Source organism: Cynoglossus semilaevis, chromosome 8, assembly GCF_000523025.1.
Source record: "Cynoglossus semilaevis isolate Cse_v1.0 chromosome 8, Cse_v1.0, whole genome shotgun sequence".
Taxonomy (NCBI): Eukaryota; Metazoa; Chordata; class Actinopteri; order Pleuronectiformes; family Cynoglossidae; genus Cynoglossus; species Cynoglossus semilaevis.
In genome coordinates this window covers 10,335,394-10,360,564 of record NC_024314.1, presented here as the reverse complement: position 1 = coordinate 10,360,564, position 25,171 = coordinate 10,335,394, and the positions used below count along the sequence as shown (strand labels likewise).

The window sequence follows — 25,171 nt, the reverse complement described above, 5'->3', positions numbered from 1 at the left end:
GATGGATGGATGGATGGATGGATGGATGGATGGATGTTTTAAATGTTTTTAAAGCTCACTATATACAGCTTATATTACGTCCCATGTCCACTAGAAGGAGCCCCAAACGTATCTGTTATGTAACATTTGCAAGTTTTACCAACTCAATATAGAACATCCATCCATCCATCCATCCATTTTCATCCGCTTATCCGTTACCGGCTCGCGGGGGCAGCAGTCGCCACCCAAATCACATTGCACCGTACCAAACCTTCCTGCGGGTGGTGAGTCCACTGGAAGGTACCAACCGCCCTAACCGGGATTCGAACTTGCCCAGGAGGTGAAACCTGGGGTTCCACACCAATGACAGAGACATTGCCTCTGGGCCAAAGCGCCACTCAATATAGAACATTATATATAATATTATATGGCCCGATAAATGTGCTTATATTCATCTAGCCATATAATAATTCTATATAATTATATTACTATATAATTTTTATATAGTATTCTTATATCATTATAATATTGTTGGAACAGTTTCCACACAACACTTTTTAGGTTTTAAGGAGTTGCGATTTCCAGCTCTGCTGCTGGTGCACCGCTTCCCGCTATCTTATAAACAATGTTCTGAAAGCACCAATAGTCATAAGTTCTGCCACTTTAAGGGGAAAGACTTCTTCTGTATGTATCATGGATCAGTGGTCACCAGAGGTGGAAAGTAGTTTCAGTAATAGGTAATTTTACTTTTACTTAATTACATTTTGACTTGGGTATTTTACTACTATTCTATAAGGAGGGTATCATACTTATGGAATAACAGTATCACCCGAGCGCCAATTTTGGCTGGGTGTCCTTCGGAATGAAACTGTGGTCTTGTTGTCAGGGAGGGGGTTGAATTTTTTTTTGGGGGGGCTCGGATTCAAGAGGAACAATGCGGTGCACTTTGTTATTTTCACACTGACAGCCACAAGTATCTGTATCTGTTATCTTATAAACAATGTTCTGAAAGCACTAATAGTCATAAGTTCTGCCATGTTCATTATTTACACTGACAGCAGCTAGAGGGCACTGGTGCGACTTATACTCCAGAGCGACTTACAGTCCAGAAAATACGTAATACATTAGTAATTTTAGTGAATGTCAACAACCTAATTAAGTGCAAGTATATGTGTGTATGTATGTATGCAGTTTACTTCAAAAAAGAGGAGAAATTTAAACTCGGAAAAGCCTGTACTTTGAGTCTGAATGGAGGTCCTGCAAGTGAACTCCCTCCCAGAGAAGAAAGTAGAAGGTGTGACTAAGCGGTACACATCACACGCAGAAGCACTTGCAGAATTCGACAACTTACTTTCATTCTCACTTGCAGCCTCGTCTGAAGATTCCGAGTCTGATGATGAAGGTACTTCCTTCAGCCATTTCTTTCTCTTTTTAGGAGGCGGCTCTGCCTTCACTTTTGCTGGCCTGGACTTGGGTGGGCGAACAGGCTTTTCTTTCTCTTTCCTCTCCACTGCTTTCTTCTCCCCCTTTGATCTACCTCGCTCTGCTGCTGTGGTGCGCTTTTCCGATTTCTCCTGCAGGGGTTGCTCAACCTGCTTCTCTTTCTCCTGCTCCCTCTCTTTAGTTTTGGCAATCGAAGCTGGAGCTTCCCTTTTCTCACACTGCTCCTTCGCTGCTGCTGTGTTTGCTATTCTTAATTTCTCCCTCAGTTCTCGCTGGACTACAGGAGCTGCTTTCTCCTCCTTGTCTGCAGTTCTAGCTGGCACCTGGGTTGCAGATGGGGATGCCATTCTGGGAAGGGACTGGCGTCTGTAGGGCAAAGATACAAGTTTAAAAACAGATCAAACAAACCAGAACTTTCTGTCTCTAGTTGGAGGTCAAACTTGGGGACTTAGACCAGGGGTGTCAAACATAAGGCTCGTGGGCCAAAACTGGCCCTCTAGGGGGTTCAATTTCATTTCATTCATTTTGAAAGAAAAACAAAATCACAAACACTTCATAATGTTTTGTAAAATTATTTCATTTAATATAGATTTTTTTTTTAAAAATATGTATTTATTTGCATTCATTTGCATAGAACCAGAGGGGGAAAACATAAGACTTATTGTTATAGGTAATAAATGTTAGTTTGCACTGGTTCGGCTGTATGTGGCCTCTGAACCAAAATGAGTTTGACACCACTGACATAGACAGTCAGTCTTTCTCCAAGTGCATGCTTTACATCTCTAAACATGTTATTTATCAAGACTATCTTTTATGTTCATTTTTTAAAAAATTGCTACACATAAACAAATGAAACAAAGTCCCTTGAAGGAAAAAAAATTTAAAAAATCGTATCAGTGACGGAGAGAGGGGTTTTTGGACTGTGAGGCCTACATCCATTACATTTAATCCTTGTGTCAAATCTGTGCCTACAACGGTCAATCGTTGACCATTCATGGTCTAAAGGGACCACATGTTAACTGTTCCAGCAGCACATTAAGTTTCTTTTATTTTTGACTTTGGTTATCATCCCCTTAAGAAGGACCTAAAATCAAACCCTATGTAAAAACTTTTTTTTTTAGTTTTTAAAAATTAGTTTTTAAAATGATCATTCATTATACCCATTTCGTAGTAGTACTAGACCTATTATGTTGGATTAAATTTAACCTATACTACCCATTATTTCTAGAAGTAGCAGTCAAAGTTTGGAGGAAACTAATGTGGGTGAAATGACAGTCCCTGAGTTCAAATGTTTTAGGACATAATGTTTTGGTTTTTTTTGTGTGTTTTTTTTTTTATAAGGCTTGTTTTTATATTTAACAGGGCATTCTGTGCGAGTGCTGGCTGGCAATGACTCCAAAACACTGTCTAAGCTAGCTCCCTGGTGAAATATTTGGTGAAGTATCTCCATCCTTTTGGTCTACAATAAATATTCACTTTGGGCTAACAGAGCTCTGAAATGCAACATGTAAATTAGTGGTTAACAGAGCTTCTTGGGTTTAAATAACACAAAATTGGACAGTTTTGCAAACACGTGAAAAACACAAAAAAACTGCCTGCATGGAAATGACAACGTCTTTCCTGTGGCTGGCAATCTTGTTCAATGATGAAGGTTAAATTCCTTCATCATCATTTTTGTCTAGTTTTCTTGTTTGTTTTTTTCCAATTTTTTTTTTAACTTTTTTTGATAACTACTGTATATTGCAGTAGTGCTTTGACAACCATCTCCGGGCCTTCCTTTCGAAGCTTCTCTACCAAGCACTACTGAAGCATGGATCTAGAAGCTAGGTTATTTCATCACAATTGTGTATGTGATGAAATAACCTAGCTTCGAGATCTATGTTCCAGTAGCTTTAGCTTTTATGTACAGTATAGCAGTATTTCCCATCCTTTTTGGATCCACATTACATGCATCAATACCGCAATTTAAAAAAAATACCACAGCAAATGTAATAAATAAAATTATTTTCCAAGTTTTCTTTACACTTTACTCACTCAACATACTCAATGTGAAACTAGGCCTGTTTTGTTGAACACAATGTTGATAAACTGGCAGGTATTAAAGACAGATGCTTTTATTTAATTTAGTATTAAAGCTATCTCCCAACACTTTCTGGAAGATTGAGTTTTGGTGTGAGGAAATTAAAAAACTAAATGTGTGCAAAAAAAAAAAAAAAAAAAAATGCTTCTAGAACCTGCCGCAAAAGTACCTGTGAGCAGGGGCAACTCTTCGCCAAGGTCTCCGAGCACAGACTCTGACATAGTCCTTTTTGTTTACGTTCTCCAAAAACTTTACGTAGATTCGCTGGTACCTCTTCTTTGCATCTCCAAAGTATCCAAGATACTGAATGAGAAAAACATAATAATAATTTAAAAAAAAAGAACAACAATATTGACTTAATAATAAGCATTACTGGACTCAACTATGGCTGGAACCACTTTTAAAAAAAAAAAAAGAATAACAATATTGACTTAAAAATACGCATTACTGGGCTCAACTGTGGCTGGAACCACTTTCCCCTTTAGCACATATTACACTACGTAACTTCTCTAATAAGCACATCATGAACACCGAGCTGGATGTGAACTCACATTGCTTGTGGCACAAAACTGCCTCTGCCCGTCTTTGATCTCTGGGCTGAACTTTTGTAACAGGGCTTTTTGCACACGCCAAATGGGAGGAGGCTCACGACCGGTCTGCAGGGCCAGCTGTTGAGACACATAGGACACAGGCTAAGACAAAATGTCAACATTTACAAAAACAAAATCGTTTTCGTAACCAGAATGTGTACACCTTTGGTCTTACGCGGGATTTATTCAGTTTTGACAAATTGCCAGGTCTCTTTTCTGACTACAAGAGATCTGGCAAACACAGCAAAATAGTTGCAGGTCTGATCCCGACCTGATTCAAGGCAAAAATGTACAAAAGTGACTCCTTTATGATGCGACCGGTTCACATTGCCCTGAATACAGGTTAATACTAATAACTAAAAACGTACAAACCTTGAGAGTTTGTATGTCTTCCACTCGAACCACAAACTCATCCCTTTCTCTGAAGATTCCCTCTCCTCCGCTCTCACTGTCGTCCTCCTCACTCTCTCCAACAATAGCAGCATCTTCTTGCTTTTGAGCAAGGTGCAGAGAGGTGATTTTTGGAGCCGGTGGTTCTTCTGGGGAGGTGGCAGACTCTGGTGAGGGTGTAGGAGACTCCTTCTGAGATGCAGGTGGAGGAGGAGGAGGAGGTGAGGCTGGAGGTGGTGTGGCTGGCTGAGGAAGATTAGCAGGCGGGGGAGGCGATGGAGACGAAGAAGCAACAGGGCTTTGGGGGAGTGAATTTTTCTCTTGATCCACTGCGGGAGGCATCGGTGAGGAAATTGGGAGAGGAGGAAGTGGGGAGTGGGAAGGAGAAGACGAAGACACGGGGGACTGGGGTTCAGAGGGAGGTTGGGGAGTTGTCAGTGCTGGGGAGGGTTCATGGAGTGGATCTAGAAGGAGAAAAAAAGCAGATGTGATCAGACTAATAAAATGTTTTTGTTTTGTTTTTTTCATTTTATTAAAATTTCTGCTTTAGTCACGGTTTATCTGTTGTGTTTTCACTACGTAATTGACACAGAACCAATGGCTTGTTGGTGACTCTCTGAGAACTCTAATGATTTCATAAAATCATGAATATACAAATATATATACACAAATAAATATATAAATGGAAATAAGTTGGCTGCAGTTGGTCTGATGATGTCGCTCGCTTTGAAATGACAGCGCACTCTCTAAAGTGCTGTAAATATAAAAAGTGATTCTTCATCTCGGAACGGATCGTCCAGTCATCGTGCAAAAGGGCCCACTGCCACGCTAGCGCACGGTGCAGAGCAGACAGTGGTCCAAGTAAAATGGAAAAAAATGCAAATATGCCATTATTTTCCAACCATATTAAATCGGCCAATGTTGTACATAGCTGCAAGGTTATTGGCAAACTGACAGAAGAACAGCATCATCGGTAACCACAGAGCCGAGAACAACTTCCAAAGAGACAAAGGGTAAACTCCACGGGCAATAGGTATCGGTGTCAGAGCACAGCATCCGGTGCCGCATCGATGAACATGCAAAATGCCAGGTACCAACCCCCAAGACCACGTTTTCCCTGACGATGCTTTGACAGGAATTACAGACAACAGATAGTAGAGTAAAGTAGAGATGGCGGCACAGTTATTAAAGACAGCTATTAACTCACCCCAGTGACACAAAAGCTGATAAAAGAGAGACTCAATCTTGCCAACATTACATATTGAAAATCCACAAAGACTTCCCTTTCAGAATCCCCTTCAGACAGATGAGACAAAACTGGGTTTTTGGCTATTCATGTGAGCTCTGTGGTCACAGATACAAAATAAAGAAGACTGGTGGGGAAAAACTGAAACTGGTTGTCTGGAAGCGGGAACAGTTTGCTCCAAATATTGGGACGTTCCGTTGACAGGTACAGAAGTCAGAACATGTATCGGTCGAATGGTTGTGCACTAAACTATCAGGTTAAATTCATATCATTTTTGTCTAGTTTTCTTGTTTGTTTGTTTTTTTCCCAACGCTAAGTAATTCGTTGGGCCCGTTTTGTCTACACATGGGACAGTGAGAAACGTCATTTTGATTCCTTTGTATGTCTAGTACATGTGAAGAAATTGACAATAAAGCTGACATTGATTTTGAATTAATTACCGAGCAGACCGTTAGCATATCAAGGCTAACTGATGTCTAGAGCCTGTAGTGATGTCATCCTTCTCTGTACTATTAAAGGTTATGGTTTAAATGGACATTTTAAACTGAAGATAATTAAAGGGACTTCATCACTGTAAGACATAGTGTATTTAGACATTCTCGTCTATATGCGACAAAAAGTTTCAACAAAACAATGTCCCGTGAATTAAGGAAAAAAAAACAACCTTACCATCTAGTTTAGGTGTAGAGAGTGTTTCTAGCTGAGGCTGCTGCATCTTTTCTGTCATATAATTCTCTTTGTTCCGACCTGGGCTTAGTTCTTTTTCTTCCTTCTCCTCCTCTTCTTCTTCCACCTCTTCCTCCTCCTCCTCCTCTTCCTCCTCATTGCCCTCGACTTCGATGTCTTCTGGCTGGAGAACACTGGGTTCATTCGACTGGTTCTGAGCGTGTGGAGTGTGCATGCTGGACTGGTGGCTTAGTGTTGGGGGCTGCAGAGCAGGAATAAGGGGTGACTGGGAAGGTTGCGGCTGAGGTTGAGGTTGGAGAGTAGGAGGAGGGAGAGGAGTTTGCATGTTGGAGGTTAGATGAGGAGTGTCGTACAGAGCTGAAATAGCCGAGGAGATGCTTTTCTGGAGGTCCTGGTTCTTTCCCACCGAGTCTTCCTCGTCAGAGGAGAACGATGGTAATGTCTCCAGGTTTCTCTTCAACTCGTCTTCCAAGCGCTTGGGGCTTGAGCAGTTGCCTAGGGCGAGACCGCTATTGCCATCACCATCTCCAAACTGAGGTGGAGGTGGCGGAGGAGGTGGAGCAGGGGAAAGCGGGCGTAAAGCTCCTGGTTTACAAGGCGAGTCTTCGCCATTGTCGGTTTCCATTTCTGGAGAAATGTCTAAGTCTGGAGGTCTCTTCCCGGTCTTCAAAAAGTCTAGGAATGAAGCCACAAAACCAGCTTTGGACTCAGAGCCCTTCTCATTCCCCTAGAATCAAACAGAACAGAGCTTAAAACCCTTAAATAATGAATATGTATAATCTCAATAACTTGTAAGCAGGTTTAATCCACGAAGAAAGGATTTTTTTACCTTTTCCTCCAGCCCTTCATCAACTTCTTCACCCATCATCTGGCTTTTCTCCTTGTTCTTGTCCCGGTTTCTGGTACTGTCTGCGCTGCATGGGGGTCCAGGGCTAAGACCAAGTGAGGGGGCAGAGCCCACAGAGCCATCTGACAGGGCAGGATCTGTGCCAGACAATGAGTCTGTCCGCAGCAAAGCGTCCGAGGACGACAGGGTTCCAATGGGTAATTTGATCTAATAAAGAAGCAGACGGAGAGGAACTTTTTACAATGACTACAACGAAACCAAATAATTATGCATTTGAGAAATTAACAACAGGCACATTTACATGGAAGTTTCTTGTTTGTTTGTTTGTTTTGTTTTTTCAGTTTTATTTTGGTTCAGTAGGCTCATACAACCTAATTAAATGTCAAGTGGACTGGACCGGTACAATCAGAACAGAACAGAATTACCTATAAATAATAATATAAGTCTGTTATTTCCCCTTTGTTTTAATGCATAAAAGTACAAGTATCAACAAACAAGAGGTGTACTTCAACCTACAGAAGCTCAACAGTCTTTTACAAAAACGTCCCATGTTTTTCCATAAACTGTCTCGGTTTTCTTTATTGCTTCAAGATAGACATTTTAGACATTTTTTACAGACTCAAATTTGAACCCTCACTGATATTTCCAAGCGTTTATGAAAAGACCACTCACCTTCAGCGGTGGAATAGGCTCCTGTTGCTGTTCTGACTGATGTTGGAGCTTCTTTGTCTGCTGCTGCTGCTGTTGCAGGTGATGATGCAACTGATCTTGCTCTTTTAATTCCATATACATATCCTCCCGTCTTCCTCCTCTACCACGGCTTCCGCGACCCCTGCCCCTACCTCGGCCTTCTACGCTGAACCCTCCTCCCACTGTTGTTCCACCTAACTCCCCCATCATTCCTCTTGGAGTGTATGGCTCAGGCATTGGGCGAATGCGAGGCCGCCCTCTTGGCCTTGGAGGACCCTCTCTCTTAGGTCTTGTCGGCTTTCGGCCTCTCTTCTTTGGTCCTTCCTGTGGCATGAGAGAGTGTGAACCGAGAGAAGAGTAACCTGATGAGTGGTAAAAATCAATATCACCCATTAAAGGGCTGAGAGAACCACTTCCTCCCCCTTTCCTGCAGCTGGACACCAAGTCAGGTAACAGATCTGGAAGCCTTCGACTGTTTAACCTGATATCTGCAGGCTGGTCGGCTTTATCCTCATCATCTTCAAACTCGTACTCTTGAGCGTAACTTTTCTTCGGCAGTGTGTTCGGATCCCGGCGTTCTTTTAACAAGTGGAAAGAGCTAGATTTGAGGAGCTTTTTAGGGCGAGATGAGCAAAAAATAGGAGACTGCAGGCCTCCAGACCCAGGTCCTATGTTAGCTACTCCAGGCACAGAAGACATCTTAGCTCCAGAGCTATTAGGAGCAGAATTTGAGCTCATACCCATACCCGAACCCTGAGACTGTATCAATCCCAGTTGTTCAGTGTTAACAGTGGAAGGGAGTTCGTGTGTTTTCAGAGAGTCAAGATCCAGAGTCATGGTGTTGTTGCTGGGTTCTTCCAAACCGTGACAGTATGGTTCATAAGCCTGGTCCGCAGTGTGGTGACCCATTATGTCATAGGTATCTCCAGCAGTTTCCCCAGCACCACTTGCACTCTGTCCAGCTTTCAAGGTGTCCATTCCTTCTTGCCCAGTGTGGCTTTCATTCATCGCCCCCTGTCCTGGTCCTGCACCTCCAGCACAGCTGGACTTATAGTCCTCTGTGCAAAACATGTCTTCCATTCCCGGGAAGAAAGAGCGGTCCTCATCCTGAAGTAGAGAATCTGGAAAGCAGATAGAGGTCAGGGGCACAAAGCGGTTATTTTGTTGATTCTGGTCTGCCTTTTCTACTGGGTTGACTGTGTCGAACTGGTGCTGCTCTGAGCGCTGTTGGTCCAGCTGGCTTTGCTGAGGAGTAAGCTGTGTGTCTGGCTGAGGTTGGGAGTGGGACGAGGCGGAGGGTTGAGGTATGTGGTGAGCCAGTGGGGGCTGCTGTTGAGGGTGTGATTGGGAGTGAGGGTGATGAGAGTGGGTTTGTTGATGTTGCGTTGATGTTGCTGCTGCCGCTGCTGTTGTGGGTGATGCTGGGACCAGTGGTGCATGTGTGATCCGGGGGCCAGGTTTATATCAGGCTCGGAAAGGAAGGAGTGGAGTTCAGATGCCGAGTGTTGCTGCGATTGGCGACGCTGTGGCGACTGATGATGGGAAGGCTGCTGCTGCTGCTGTTGTGGGTGGTGCTGTGACAAGTGGGGCATGGGGGATCGCGGGGCCAGGGTTTTATCAGGCTCGGAAAGGAAGGAGTGGAGTTCAGATGCCGAGTGTTGCTGCGATTGGCGACGCTGTGGCGACTGATGATGGGAAGGCTGCTGCTGCTGCTGTTGTGGGGGGTGCTGGGGCAAGGGGTGGATGTGTGATCGCGTGGCCAGGTTTATATCAGGCTCGGAAAGGAAGGAGTGGAGTTCAGATGCTGGGGGTGTCTGCGCCGGGCGACTCTGTTGCGACTGATGATGGGAAGGCTGCTGCTGCTGCTGTTGTGGGGGATGCTGTGACAAGTGGGGCATGGGGGATCGCGGGGCCAGGGTTTTATCAGGCTCGGAAAGGAAGGAGTGGAGTTCAGATGCCGAGTGTTGCTGCGATTGGCGACGCTGTGGCGACTGATGATGGGAAGGCTGCTGCTGCTGCTGTTGTGGGGGATGCTGTGACAAGTGGTGCCTGTGTGATCGCGTGGCCAGGTTTATATCAGGCTCGGAAAGGAAGGAGTGGAGTTCAGATGCCGAGTGTTGCTGCGATTGGCGACGCTGTGGCGACTGATGATGGGAAGGCTGCTGCTGCTGCTGTTGTGGGTGATGCTGTGACAAGTGGGGCATGGGGGATCGCGGGGCCAGGGTTTTATCAGGCTCGGAAAGGAAGGAGTGGAGTTCAGATGCCGAGTGTTGCTGCGATTGGCGACGCTGTGGCGACTGATGATGGGAAGGCTGCTGCTGCTGCTGTTGTGGGTGATGCTGTGACAAGTGGTGCATGTGTGATCGCGTGGCCAGGTTTATATCAGGCTCGGAAAGGAAGGAGTGGAGTTCAGATGCTGAGTGTTGCTGCGACTGGCGACTCTGTTGCGACTGATGATGGGAAGGATGCTGCTGCTGCTGCTCCTGCTGCTGCTGCTGTCTGGGACATTCGCTGCTGCCTCCACTTCTTCTTCCACTGCCGGCAACACTATGTCGGTCCTCGACAGCTACATCTGTGCCGGATGTTTGTGACAGAGAGCGCTCGAGCATGTCCAAGGAGGAGACCACTGTGCTTTGTTTAATGTGGCTTTGCTCGTGCTGATGAGGAGCCGGTCCGTGGTTATAGTGGGCTGCAGCCACTTCAAGAGCTTGGGACTGAAGTTGAAGCTGAAGCTGAGTGGTTTGAGACTGAGACTGTGACTGATGCTTAGTAGAACCAAGTCTGCCGTTTGCACTTTCCATTACTGTTTGCTGTTGGCTTAAAGAGTGCTGCTGTTGTTGGGCGTGAGAGTCTAGTTTATGGTGCTGCTGATGTTGCGAATGGGGATCAATTTTGTGGTGCTGCTGATGCTGATGAGAGTCCATCTTCTGATGTTGTTGATGCTGAGAGTGGGAATCCATTTTTGGATGTTGTTGAAGAGGCTGGTGGGAGTCCAACTTGTGGTGCTGTTGGTGTTGCCGATGAGAGTCTATTTTGTGGTGTTGTTGATGAGGCTCCAGTTTGTTGCGGGCGGTGTGGGACAACACCGACTGCAGGAGGTGCGGCGGCTGACGGGATTGGTCATTGGGCGAGTCCATCAGAGAAGCAGCAGCTTGAGACTGGGAATGCTGTGCCTGGACCTCTGGTGTTTTCTGAGGATACGGAATTTCAGCACGATCTTGTGTCTTTTTCTGGAGCTCCATTTGGGTATGAGATGTTATCTGGGAGTGAGAGGACACATGCTGACTGTGGGAGGAGTGTTGCGGAGCCAGAGAGTGTGGTGTGAATGGATCGCCCCGCCCATAATGGACTACCGAGCCCAGGTTGTCATGGTGATGGAGGTGGGGGTGCACTTGTTCAGCACTGCTTCTGCCACCATTGCTCCTACTGCTTCCAACAGACCTCTCATTTCGTTGCTGTTGTTGCTGCTGCTGCTGCTGTTGTTGATGTTGGTGTTGCTGCTGATGCTGCTGCTGTTGTTGTTTTTTCAGTGACATCTCCAACTGGTTTTCCAACCCCGACATGGACCCTCCAGACGCTGAATTTCCTACTCCACCCGATGTGGCACTGTGGGTACGTATGACACTCTGGGGGTGGTACCTCTCCTCACTTGTTTTTACAATGTCATAGCTGAGTCCTTTTCCTGAATCAGTGGTAGGGACCACTGACTGGGGCTGAGGCTGTGCTTGTTGGGGGGTGGGTTGGAGTGGCTGTTGAGAATGTTGATGAGTCGTTTGGGGAGTGGGACTCGCCTGGGCTTGCAACAAATGCTGAATAAGAAACTCATCATCATCATCAACTTCATCCTGGGATCTTTGAGAGCCAACTCCCAGCATGGACGTGTCTGCTTTTGCTTTAGAAGAGTTGGAATGGTAGGGCTGAGGTTGGGAGCTGGGACCTCTGGTATCCGGGTAACCCTGTGGGGAGGCTAAGAAGGTAGGGGAAAGAACTGATGAAATATATTTGTTCGACCCTGTTCCTCCTGGTGATTGCGTTGGACAGGGAGGCACAGGGGAGTGCAACCTTGGACGAATGATTCCTGTGCTGCCCGATGGAGATGGGCTAGAATCTGGAATATGATAAGCAGCTCCACTGCTTCCTCCTCCACCTCTTTCGTTCGCCATACTATTTCCTGCTCCTCCTCCTGAGCCAGAGTTTCCACTTCCTGCACTGGTGCTGCTTCCTCCACCAGATGCGCCACTACCAGATGAACCAGCTGATCTTAAAAGGGCAGGAGAGTGACCTGGCGCTCCATAACCCAGTGATGGGCTTCCAGCTCCACCAAGAGAAGATGGAAGGGAGCTATAAGCAGAATCAGTTCCATAAATATCAGTAGAATATGACTGGCTTCGTCCACCTAAACTCCCATATCCTTTCGCAGCAGCACCTGAGCTTAAGTCCTGGGCTTGTGGTGAACTGAAGCCACCATAGGACTGAGCCAAGTGGGAAGTAGGGGGGTGATTGGGGGAATATGACTGTGTCTGTTGCTGAGTTGGGGTCTGACCAGCAAGAGCGGAAGTCGGTGTTTTCCCTGGGGGCACAGGAGAACCGTAGCCAGAGAGACAAGATTTGGGAAGGGACTGCGGTGCTGAAGTTGAAGTCGCAGGGGGCTGCTGCTGCTGCTGTTGGGTCTGGGGAGGGGGTGCTGTTTGAGGAGGTGGCTGTTGCCTAGACGGGGCTGAACTTGAGCTAGAGGTAGGGATAGAGTTGGAAGGATGAGCACCAGAGGAGGCAGAAGAGGAAGAGGAAGAGGAGGATGTGGATGAAGCAGATGGGGGGGTGTGAGGGGTTCTTGACGAAGCCGAACTTGCCGAAGAATAGCCACTGCTAGAACTGCTCTTGGTGCTCTTTCCTGCCGAAGATGAAGACGTGGAGGATGAGGACGACGAATAAGGAGGCTGGATGATAGGGCGATACTGCTCAGTGCGGGAGTTCGTCTTAAGGTCAGAAGAAGGGCTCTGGTCTCCAAGTGGACTGCATGAAAGACCTGCATGTCTGGGGTGGGGTGTTATTTGCTGGTATCCTGCCCCCCCACAACTAAGGTAGTGCTGAAGGGAGTGGGCGGCAGAAGATGCAAGCTGCGACTGCGCTGGTGTGGGCCTCTGGTAATGCTTGATAACACTGTCCTGTCGGGGCACAGCTCGCTCCTGAGCTGAACTGGACTGGGGCTGAGCCTGGGACTGGGCTGAGGAAAACACTGATGCATTGTATAGCTGAGAGGGCTGGTCCTGAAGCTGTGACGAAAGCAGATTGAATTGGTGGGACTGCAAGTGTCGAGCAGAGGACGCCTGGGCTGAAGGGGCTCCGGTGGGATCCTGGTTGCCCCTATAAGCAGCTGCAGCGGCACCCTGTGACGACAGAAGTCTATCAAAACCCAGACTAGACTGGGAGGGGGCCTTGATGTGAAGCAGAGGGTCATGAGGGGAGAGCAGCCCATTAGATGTGGGACTGAATGTGGGTGTATCCTGGAGGGAAAGTGAAGCAGCAGGGAAGGAACGGCTCGAGAACGATGCTGGGTGCTGATAAGCTGAGAGAGCTGAGGAGGAAGGAAAAGAACCAGAGCCAGGAAGGGCCCCAGAGATAAAAAGTTCGGGAGGACCAGGTGTATGCATTGCTGTTGGGGAAAAAGGAAGAGATAATCCAAAATTACTCTGGATTCACACAGTCGTCATGTGACATAAGACATAACAACTATTAACACTTCTGGAACAAAACGGTCAAGAAATACAGTTAAAATCTTCAGAGATTTAAGAGGAGGTGTTTGAGGCACACCTGTTTGCCAGGATGGTGTGCGAAACTGGGAAAGAAGGGATGAGGCAGAGGGTGGAGGTTGGGGACCCCGGGATTCCAGGGCTGAAATCAGATTCATGACGGAGGCATCAGGAGTGGATGGGCTTGTGTGGTGTAGGCCAGTATCAAAGAGCCCAGACAAACCTTTAATGAGAAAATTGAGTTGAGAATTAGGGCTGCATGGGTGGAAAAAAATGTAATTAATAGTCAGAATTTGATTACGCCAAAATATTACAATTTCAATAATAAAAATGAATGAACAAATTGGTCTATTTTTTGATTATTAACAAACCAGAGACAAACAACAGTAGCATCTTGAAACGAGAAACCAAAACATTAATGTAATTTTAAAATGTATTTATTCAATTTCAATAACTTGATTTTAGTGAGGTTAGTACGCCAGTCATATACATAATACGAATCTGGTTTCCTCATTATTTCATTATCATTTTGGTCCATCCGTTATATACTGTATGCTGTTAAAAGAATAACAACCTCAGTACTGTTGTGAACTTAAGGACTTTCAGTTACTATTTAATAAAAAAACTTCCAACAGTTAAGTGTATATAGAGCCAGGTACCTGTTCCCCTTAAAATAACAAAGCATTTCTAGTTCAAACATAGTAGCTAATTTAGAAATGACTGTTGAAAGACCTTTCCATGGAGGAATTTGTCTAAACCCAAAGTACAGTTATAGCAATAGTAAAATACAAATAAAATTAAATAAGACATCTTTAATGCTTAAAGGGCCTTTAAAAGGGGTGACGTTAAAAAAAGTCTGGGTTTATTATATTTCACTTCAACTGCCAGTTTGGACATTAAATGTCTTACTGATATACAAAAGAAATTACATGGTTTAAAGCTGCTCCATATTTTACTAGGTACATCAGAAATAGTGTGGTTTTCTTTTTTTTTTTTTGTGGGGAGTCGTCTTAATAATTGATAAAACCGATCATACTGAAAGCACCTAGCAAAACGGACCAATCGGGACACCTCAGTACACCTCTCGTTCTCTTTGTCGTGTGTAGACGCTTGTCAGCAGAACGCTAACTTTGGTTTGTACGTGCTTTCATGGACAATACGTGGTCACGGTCAATATGCTGGAGAGTTCCGACATCTCGGCAAAATGATTCCACAGATTTATTAGGACAGTTTTACTGTACTAAAAAAAGAAATACTGTATAATTCATATCAATATGAAATCACAATCACAGTCTCCCCGCAAAGTCCTTTGTGGAGAAAACATGTATTTAAGCACAATGACACTATTTTAGTTTCTTTGCTTTGTTTAGAAATCTATATAACATATGACATAATATAACTTTTTAGTTTCTTTGCTTTGTTTAGAAATGTATAACATATGACATAATGTAACTTTTTTTTTATCTGTTTGTTTTTTACCTAAAATGTGTACATTTTGGCATTAGGATTAGAAAATACTTTGGTGTTGCCTCTTATCAGCTGGAATTAACAACAAAATAATAACAGATGAAATAATGAAAAAATGGAAAATATGATCTTGTGTCATTAAGGTTTGTTTTTTTGGTTGTTTTTTTTTTTTTAGATGGAGGCCCAGCCATTTACTTCATGACAATCTCCATGGGGCAACATTCATTGCTGGAGCCATTCGGCGATGACATAGAATGTATGACATTTATCTTACCCAAACTCCGTCCAGCTGCTCCCCAAGCTCCGCCTTGACCAGAGCTCCCTGGGTGATGATTGGTGGCATAGCCCTGCAGAGGGTGTGGGGTGGCATAAGTTTGCCGGTGAAGGAGCTCAGACTCAGGGTGGGATGATCTGGAAGTCCCATATACAAGGCTATAACAAAAATTAAAATGCAGGGATTTGAAATTGTCACTCATTTTATTTCAAATTCAAAGTATTACAAACAGAGACCCTTAGAAAGACTATATAGACTAAGTTTGTATATAAACAACGTGTACAATATTATTTTTTTTTCTACAACCACTGCAAATCATAGAATCTGAATTACAGTGCCAATAAGGAAGATCTTCCGTCACAAAACGACAGTTAAATTTGCTGGACTTAAGTGGGAAAAAAATGTATGTTTGTAGCTGCATTTGGTGTCAACACTGCAGTATTATACTATACGTGTACTGTAAATTTAAAAAACCTTTAACTACGTTATAGGTCAACACTAAAATAATAATCTTTATCAAATTAACATTGAAAATATTTTGAAAAAAATCGAGTTTCTTGGCGATATAAAGGACAATTTTATTAAATATTTTTTTCTGAGTAATGTAATAAATATAAACAATACAAAAAATGGAATTTTATAACAGGGACCCTGTTATATAAAATAGCTGAGGTCTTAAACCTGTGGTATAATATGTATACAAAATAGATGTAAAAAATGTTCTTGATATCATGTATTTTCTTAGTAAACAAAATGAATAAAACTAGTGTACAAAAACTGATGCATCTGCCAAACAAGCAATATGTAAAACAATTATTTATTAAATTAGAGAAACTGAAATTAAGACGTAACATAAGTATAGTATATTGAATAAATCTACAAATTGACCCTTTATTAATTTGGTTTAAATAATTAGGTGAAAAAAAAAATTATTGCGCGCACTAAAAATAACACGGTAGCATTGGGGCTAAGCACAGACTAGCAGGTTGTCACAGCAGCTAAGAGCAGACATATAGAGGCCAGGCCAGGAATACAGTGTTACTTTTCATTTAATCTTAGAACTACATGGTGTGGATTTTGCATTAGCAAAAAAATAAAAGTTGATTTTATTTTTATTAAAAGCAAAACACTCAATTAGTCCTAAAACGTATATATTGTTGGTGCGACTAACAGCTGTATAGAGAAAGCGAACACAAACGCATGGTAATAGCCGGAATATAGACACGTACATTTAGCCAAATATCACTTCCGTTAGTGGAAAGATGACTTATAACGCGTCCGGACTGAGAACGGAACACCAATGCGACATTTTTGCAGCAAAAGAGGTGCGATAATGCTAGTGTGCGCAGGCCTCGATTGACTTCCATGCATCAAAATGCTAGCTTGCATGCTAACTTGAGACTTAAATAAGACAGAGCTGCAGCCTAGACATTAGGGGTTATCATCAATATCTATATTTATCTATATATATATATATCTATATTTTAAAGTATATCCCGTCTTTATAGTCAATAATGTGTTTATTTCAGACAAACATCTGACGCAGTCTGTGCATGTAATTGTATTTACAACTAAAGTACGCAAATAAACCTAATGAATAACTTGATGCAGGTATCTGGATCTGGATTTTGGGTAAAAAGGCATTGCAACCAAGTAACATGAGACAAATGCCTTCAATTTACTTTCGAATGTGCATTTACTATGTTCTTACTGAATGCGTGTTATTGACGTGACTCTTATTCTGTTGATGTCTGACTATATATAATGCACTTTCGTTGCCGCGGTGTGCAATCCCAGGAGCCTCCATCAAATCACTGGATTTTATATCAGTCCCTGTATCTTCAGGCCTGCTGCACACAGAAACAATAATTCCTATGGATGCTCCAGTCCAGACACTCTACCTCTACTCCTCCCGTTGCTACTGTTCTTCCTCCACCCTCTGCCAAGACTACCTAAAAAAAAACCCACGTCTGTCAATAGCACTTAAATTCATATCCACCGACAAGCCCTTTCTCCACTCCGCCCACCCCCACGACACTGCTCCCATTCCTATTTATAATGTTATTATCATGTTTAGATATTTGGATTACGATGCATTGCATTCACACATATGGCGACTGTGACTATCTCTATGAAGCCAAGTGAAAGTCATCTGCTTGCATGGCACTTACACACACACACACACACACAACATAGCAAAGTGTGATGCATCAGCACACTCTCTTATTCCAAATACATACCTTGCTTTGGCCGATCTCTCGTAACTCCATCCTGCTCCTGCGCCTAAATCCCCGAATCCTGTTCCCGGGTAATTTCTATCCATTGATGTCTTGACAACAATGTTTGCAACGAGAGAAGGGATAAAGCCAACGAGAGCTTCACAAAACGGATCACATAAGTCGAGCACAAAAGATCTACTATTCTACTCTGTACTCGCTTTTAGGCTATTTTCCCCGGTTTCATGTGCAAGTCCTCAGGAGTGGAAAACAGCATATTGAAAGAGAAATGGAGGGGAGGAGAAAGCTAGATGAAAAAAGAGAGGGGGGTCTACGGGGTTATAATCCAACCATCTCCAAAACAGACTTTCTCTTAATGTAGCATCTTTAACGTTTACCATTTCCACTAGTTAAGATTCCGTCTCGTATCAGGCGCGCTCATAATGAAGATGCGGCGAATTGGCCACTAATGGACAGATTACTGAAAAACATTTGATTTTCCACCGTCTCTCCTCCCCTTTCTTTAGGCTAGTTTTTGCTACACTGCTAACAAACCTGCGATGGTCGCCTTGAACAAGCCACGTTGGTATCAACTAATTCCCTGCAACCGAGGCTGAGAAATCTGCTGTTTTGAAATCCCCTATCTTTGCATGCAAATCTTTCCCAACCATTTATCTTCTTTTCTGTGTGTGCTGGCGGCTGTTGCTAGCTGTCAGCAACGACGCATCAAAACAAAACAGGGCTTGTTTTCTCCTCCAGAAACCCTCGCTTCTTGAATAACTTGTTTTTTTTATTGACATTCAGGTATAAATCACAACGAGTCTGCCGGCACCGAATCGAATATGACGTAGGAAAAAAAAACCGAGTATACCAAACAGGCGAAATCAGGCCGCGCGTTTTAATATTTTTTTCTCATTTTGCTTCGGAGACGCCATGTTTGAAGGCGTCTGGCCACTGTTCGCCCTCTCCCCGCCTCCGTCTCCGTTTCACCGTTTACGCTAGTTAAATGTCTGCGGTGACCTCCATGCAGCGACGCTCACTCTGCCCAACCAAAGCGGTGTATCTCAAATTGACATCGCATTTCAGAACAATTGTTTAACCTTAAGCTACCTTGAATATGAACAATGATAAGAAAATGTCCGCTGTGATCGGCTGAGACATTGTTGGCATGGTATATAAAGGCCTTCCGCAGTCTCTTTCACATATTTGGATCTGAATGTGTTAAATGCAGTCATTTCCTGCTTGAAACACACATTTACGTATACAATTGTGTAAATGTTTTGATAGTTTAATTGTGAGGATTTAATTCTGTTTATGCTTGTATTATATAGTAAATATTTCCCAAAATGTGTCACCCATTTTCCGTAATGCGTCATTCTAAATGTCGGCCAGAAGAGGGCAGTGTGAATGTATTTGCTATAAAGAAACGACTTCTCAATTTGACATAATTGGCCCCATACACAGAAATTTGCATGAAATTTGGTTTATTTGGGGCAAATGATGGCTCAGTGGTAGGATTCTCACTGGTCATTTAGTAGTGGTCTATAATAACCACAGAATGAATCAGGTTAAAAGAGAGGACAGGACCAGCAAAACTATAAACGTATGCACTTAAAATGCAGAAGTTGAAGACAGAACTTCCAACCTGATTTCATGAAAATAAAGGTTAAGTGTAGTTTTTTTTTTTAACCAATTTTTGTATTCCATTGTTGTTTGCGGAAGCAACAAGCATTTTTGAAGCTTTTTCAATTTCAGAATATTGTTGTTATTTGTGGGTCAATTAAGCTCCGTGAGATTTCCCTGAAAATACTTACGGTTTTTTTTTTTTTTTACCAATTTTTGTATCCCATTGTTGTTTGCGGAAGCAACAAGCATTTTTGAAGCTTTTTCAATTTCAGAATATTGTTGTTATTTGTGGGTCAATTAAGCTCCGTGAGATTTCCCTGAAAATACTTAATAAATTATACTAGCACACAGTCCTGAAGACTTTGGGTAACGCATTTGACAGCAACATAGACAAATACGAGTAATTATTTTTCTTGATTGGTCTTTTTTCCTGGGATGGTTTATTATGAAACTGAAATGACCTTTTACAGCAGGGCTGTCAAACATACAGCCCGTGGACCAAAACCGGCCCTCTACGGGGTTCAATAAAGGTTGCTTGATGCGTTGTGAAAGTAAAACCCTTCATGTTCATGATGTTTTGTAAACTGATGTTCCATTAAATGTGAAGATTTTCTAAGTCGCATGCATTAAAAAAGGGGGGGGAAACCTTTTGGACCTATTATTATTTATAGGTAATTATGTTATGATTGTACTCGCCCAGCCCACTTCACATCTAATTAGGCTGTATTTAGGCCCTGAACCAAGATGTTTTACAGTACATGCATATATATACATACAGTACATTCTATATATATATATATAAAATGTTACATACAATGTTAGCAAATGTGAGTCACTATAATTCAACCTGAACGGCTGTACATTTTCAAATGTGATTTAACTTGACAATTTTTATTTTCAATTACTAGATTTAAAGAAACTCTCAATTAAACCCAAGGAATGAAGTAATGTAGAATACCATTCATTCAAGAAACGTTTTTGTCCTTTAGAAGTGGTAGAACTTAGTTTGTGAGTAGCTGTATACATTAATTGTGATTTTACCTCCAATACTTCAATTAAAATCGACTGTATCAGGTGGACTGCTGAGTCAATGCAAAAGAGTCTAGAATCAATCATTTTATTATGGAAAAATCTCTCTAATAATATGGACTGTTGTTTTCATATCTGGCATAACTTGGCCAGTCAGGGAAGATTCCATGTGAACAGGTTGGGCTGCCATACGGATCAAAATGAATCCCCATGTCAAAAGAGTAGCAGCTAAGAGTACTGGGCTGGCTCCTCTTCATCGACGACCGGATGATTCTGTAATTGTCACCATTGTTGTTGTCCCAGTACTCAAATCCATCCACCCTATAACAAACAGCGAACTCAACACAATGGTGTGGCTGCAGCTCATCCGGCACAGACATCTCAAAGGAGAAGGTGTCGCTGGCACAGCTGGGATATATTGTCTCTGTGTGTGTGCAGTCTACGTCCCTGAAGCTCTTCCAGGTATCGAACGTGACGCGCAGCCTTACGCTCTTCTCAAAGGTCACATTTTTGACTTTGACGGTTCCCGTCACAGCTCTGTCACCGAGCACACAGCGCTCCAGGCACACGTTGTTCCTATCTAGACGCTGATAAAAGAATACATAGTCCGAGGATGGCTGATGGAAGTCCAGGATCAGTTTGTCGTCCACTGCTCCCACAGAGGGAGCGGAGCGCAGCATCAGCTGGTCGCTTGCCAAATTATAAATGGGGTCATCAAACTCTGAGAAGACCTTCACCATAGTCAGCGATAAGCCCTTTTGGTCAGCGAAAGTCACTTGTTTCTTGGACCTTTTGGTTTCCTTCAGCCGACGTCCCTCAGCATCCATCACGGTTGGATCTGCATAGTGCTGAAACCTCAAACAGGAGCCGAGGGAAAGTTTCCATCTTTCAGGTGTCCTGAGGAGGAACTTGCCTTTGGGCAGGTATAGAGGAAGAGCCATGCCGATGGGCAGTGTGGGCAGGAAAGAAAAGACCTTTCTAACGTTATAAGAGACAGAAGAAAAAAAACGATGTAAGACAGTGTGAAATGCGGCCTGCCAAATCATTTTGTGTGGCCCATGGGAGCGTAAAAGGTGTTTGCCTATTTTGTGTGGCCCATGGGAGCGTAAAAGGCGTTTGCCTTATAGCAAAGTTCATGCTGCTGAATTATTTAACCTGGTGTTAATTAAAAAGTTTTATTGCACAGCAATGTACAATATTTGTAACTTCAATAAACCCCACCCAGATTGAGAACTATCGTAACTGATTCAACAAGTAATTGAGTTTCTCTCTCATAACCAAACTGCAAGAGTGCCCCACCAAGTGCCAAGAACCTTGCATTTGCACTTTTCTTCTTGAATAAAAACTGTTTATATTGTTTTTAAGCCTAACAACAATAATTATCTACTAATCTACTATTACTAGTACAATTAATAATCTATATATGATCATCTAGATCTATCTATCTATCTATCCATCTATCCATCCATCTATCTATCCATCTATCTATCTATCCCTCCATCCATCCATCTATCCATCTATCTATCCATCTATCTATTTATCTATCTATCTATTTATCTATCTATCTATTTATCTATCTATCTATCCATCTATCTATTTATCTATCTATCTATATATCTATCTATCTATCCATCCATCTATCCATCCATCTATCCATCTATCCATCTATCTATCCATCTATCTATTTATCTATCTATCTATATATCTATCTATCTATATATCTATCTATCTATATATCTATCTATCTATTTATCTATCTATCTATTTATCTATCTATCTATATATCTATCTATCTATATATCTATCTATCTATCCATCTATCTATCCATCCATCTATCTATCCATCTATCCATCCATCTATCTATCTATCAATCTATCTATCTATCCATCTATCTATCTATCCCTCCATCCATCCATCTATCCATCCATCTATCTATCCATCTATCCATCTATCCATCTATCTATCTATCCATCCATCTATCTATCCATCTATCTATTTATCTATCTATCTATCCATCCATCTATCCATCTATCTATTTATCTATCTATCTATTTATCTATCTATCTATATATCTATCTATCTATTTATCTATCTATCTATATATCTATCTATCTATCCATCTATCCATCTATCTATTTATCTATCTATCTATATATCTATCTATCTATCAATCTATCTATCTATCCGTCCATCCATCCATCCATCTATCCATCCATCTATCTATCCATCCATCTATCCATCTATCTATTTATCTATCTATCTATATATCTATCTATCTATATATCTATCTATCTATTTATCTATCTATCTATATATCTATCTATCTATATATCTATCTATCTATTTATCTATCTATCTATTTATCTATCTATCTATATATCTATCTATCTATATATCTATCTATCTATATATCTATCTATCTATCCATCTATCCATCTATCTATTTATCTATCTATCTATCCATCTATCTATTTATCTATCTATCTATATATCTATCTATCTATCTATCGAATCTTCCCTTGGTAACCGACCATATAATCTCTAAATCCACAAGGACACAGAGCAACTCCTTGTCTACTTCTAACGTTTCTACCAGCAATCACATCTCTACAACATTTTCTAGCCATAAAACCAAACTGCTGCTCGCAAATATTCTCGGTGGCGCTGTGCCGTATTAAACAGTTTCAGTAACTATCTTAATGTAATTTAACACCAAGTTAAATGTTATATCAATTATTCAATGCCAGTAATGAAAAGTTGAGGTATTCCTAGACCAAAAACACATTCAGCATATTGCACAAACACACACGTCATTGCGGATCGACTGGCTCAGTTTACCGTTCTATTTTAGCCACCAGGTGGGAGTGTTGCGACACAAAGGCTCAGCTTGTCAACTTGCTTTACTTAAAAACGTCGACTTAAACTTACAATTACAATTAATTTTATGCGTTTCTTTAAGCTTTTTTATTATTATTATTATTCAATTTTGTGGGTTATTCTGACCACACCATTATAGAGGAATTCACAAGATTAAGAATGAAAAACAGAGTCGCCATTAAGTACATTGTTGTAACCCACAGGTCGTCACACAGGAAACGCCAGTAACGATATGTGGTTTCTCTGCGAAGATTTATACGTTAAATAACGTATTAGCTTTCGTCGCAATACTATTACAAACTACTTATTACAAAAACAGACAGTTCAAAGGGCAGGTCTATCTCCACACGGATTTGAGGTCAAATGTGTCGTTGCAATTAAAGTGTTAAGAATTCCGATTTAATTATAAAATAATGGCATTATCAGTCCACAAAGACAGATGCAATGTTTTTTGTATTTCTAAACGTAAAACACTACAGCACTGAATAATCAAACAACCTAATAAACAAATGAATAAAGTTCAAAATGCAAAGAAAGTCTGGAAATAAGGATGTCTCTACAACGTGCTAACACATTTCATCAGTGCGAACTCAAACGCATTTTCTGAGGCAATTATTTAAAAAAAAAAATCACAGTACTGTTGAAAAGACAAATATAAGGTCACACCTTCGTCAAAATGCACTACAATGAGGGTTTAAAATTGCAATGAGGAAATGCATTAACACTGATTACAATTTTCAATTTTTTGATTAATCCAAACAGGTTATCCTTTTTGGTCTGCTGTCTGTGAAGACTTCACTTACTTTTGTGCAATAAATCGCAATAAATGCAAGACGAATTAATACAGGATTACCTGAACTGCTCTTGCTCCAAAAATGTCCTGCAGTCTACATTTAATTTTCTCTCTCCGTCTTGGGTGATGGGTCCAATGTTCACTCTGATAGCCAATCATGAGAGAGCACCGACAGAGCGATCAATAGGTCATTGGGGTGGATCCCTTCACCTCTCTGTCTAACTTCAGTCAGTCCTGTCCATAATATTTCCTTAATTATCCTGTCCCTAATACTTCACAAATTATTGTGTAAAAAAGGTAAGTAATGCTGAGCCTATTTTTTTTAAATTTATTTAGTGCAAATATACTGTTTAGATATGTAGGACTAAAAGAAAAAAAAAAAACTTTATTGATCCCACATTTGGGAAATTCTTGTGTAAAAATCAGATCTGCTGCAACATACTGCCCCATGGAGACACCAAGTACATAGTCCTTCTAGGGATCCAACCTATAAAACAGAAGCTAGTTAGCTAGTGGTTCCAGTGCAAACTACCGTATTTTCCCGGTAAAGTCACTCCGGAGTATAAGTCGCACCACCCCAAAAAGTGCAGCTTACAGGAGTAGCAGATAATGATACACAAGCCTATAGTGCCCTGTGTCGGCAGTCAGTGTGAAAATAACGAAAATGTAAAACTGAATAAAGTAATCTTTGTCATGCAATGTCGTGTTTGTCTTTCAGGAAGAGCCCACCAGTGTCTGTGCGAACTAATGTACTTTCGATACTTTTCTATTTCCCAGCCTCAGAGATCCATACTCAGACAAAGGATATGTAAGTTTGTGAATTGGTTATATTTTAATTCATGGAGTCATTATGTGTTCTGAACTTGATCTATAATTTATTGTTTTTAATATTACAGGAACACTTCAACAGAGGACGTGTCGGGGCAGATTTTTGACAAAATGGCTTTAGTCAAACCTAGGATCCTGATAGACTGCAAAAAACTGACCTCAAATCAGCACATTGATGAGCTCTAGTCTGTGCAGCACGACTCAGGTTGGTGTGGTTTGCTTTGTTCATTGTACATGTTCATGTATTTTTAAAAAATGTCTCAATTGTTTACGATGCATCTGATATATTTCTCCTGTTTTCCTCTAGGCTGGGACAGTGACCTGTCAAGCATTCTATTGTTGGTTCACCTGTTTCCCC

At 42.0% G+C, this 25,171-nt stretch overlaps 2 protein-coding genes and 1 long non-coding RNA gene across 3 annotated transcripts in view; all 3 read right to left on the bottom strand.

The window, feature by feature from the left end:
• The window catches only part of prr12a (proline rich 12a), a 27,827-nt gene extending 8,407 nt beyond the window's left edge, over positions 1-19,420 (bottom strand). The window contains exons 1-11 of the mRNA XM_025058096.1: positions 17,684-19,420; positions 15,444-15,601; positions 13,764-13,925; positions 10,258-13,605; positions 7,935-9,343; positions 7,245-7,469; positions 6,398-7,142; positions 4,465-4,946; positions 4,054-4,170; positions 3,672-3,805; positions 1,331-1,788 (exon numbers count right to left, since the gene is read on the bottom strand). Coding sequence (XP_024913864.1) covers positions 1,331-1,788; positions 3,672-3,805; positions 4,054-4,170; positions 4,465-4,946; positions 6,398-7,142; positions 7,245-7,469; positions 7,935-9,343; positions 10,258-13,605; positions 13,764-13,925; positions 15,444-15,601; positions 17,684-17,766 — 7,321 coding nt within the window. The 5' untranslated portion in view covers positions 17,767-19,420. The remainder of the gene's footprint in view (positions 1-1,330; positions 1,789-3,671; positions 3,806-4,053; positions 4,171-4,464; positions 4,947-6,397; positions 7,143-7,244; positions 7,470-7,934; positions 9,344-10,257; positions 13,606-13,763; positions 13,926-15,443; positions 15,602-17,683) is intronic.
• A 234-nt stretch (positions 19,421-19,654) lies between these two features.
• On the bottom strand, positions 19,655-21,394 carry ppp1r3b (protein phosphatase 1, regulatory subunit 3B). Its single transcript, XM_025058051.1, has one exon. The coding sequence runs from the start codon at positions 21,358-21,360 to the stop codon at positions 20,422-20,424; it is 939 nt and encodes a 312-aa protein (XP_024913819.1). The 5' UTR covers positions 21,361-21,394; the 3' UTR covers positions 19,655-20,421.
• Positions 21,395-25,064: 3,670 nt separating this feature from the next.
• LOC112487356 (uncharacterized) overlaps positions 25,065-25,171 on the bottom strand; it is a 1,139-nt gene continuing 1,032 nt past the window's right edge. Inside the window, exon 2 of the long non-coding RNA XR_003050398.1 lies at positions 25,065-25,161. This is a non-coding gene — a long non-coding RNA (uncharacterized LOC112487356). The remainder of the gene's footprint in view (positions 25,162-25,171) is intronic.

Coding starts and splice junctions, on each gene's coding strand:
- ppp1r3b (XM_025058051.1), bottom strand. CDS start 21,360: ATGATTTGGCAGGCCGCATTTCACACTGTCTTACATCGTTTTTTTTCT.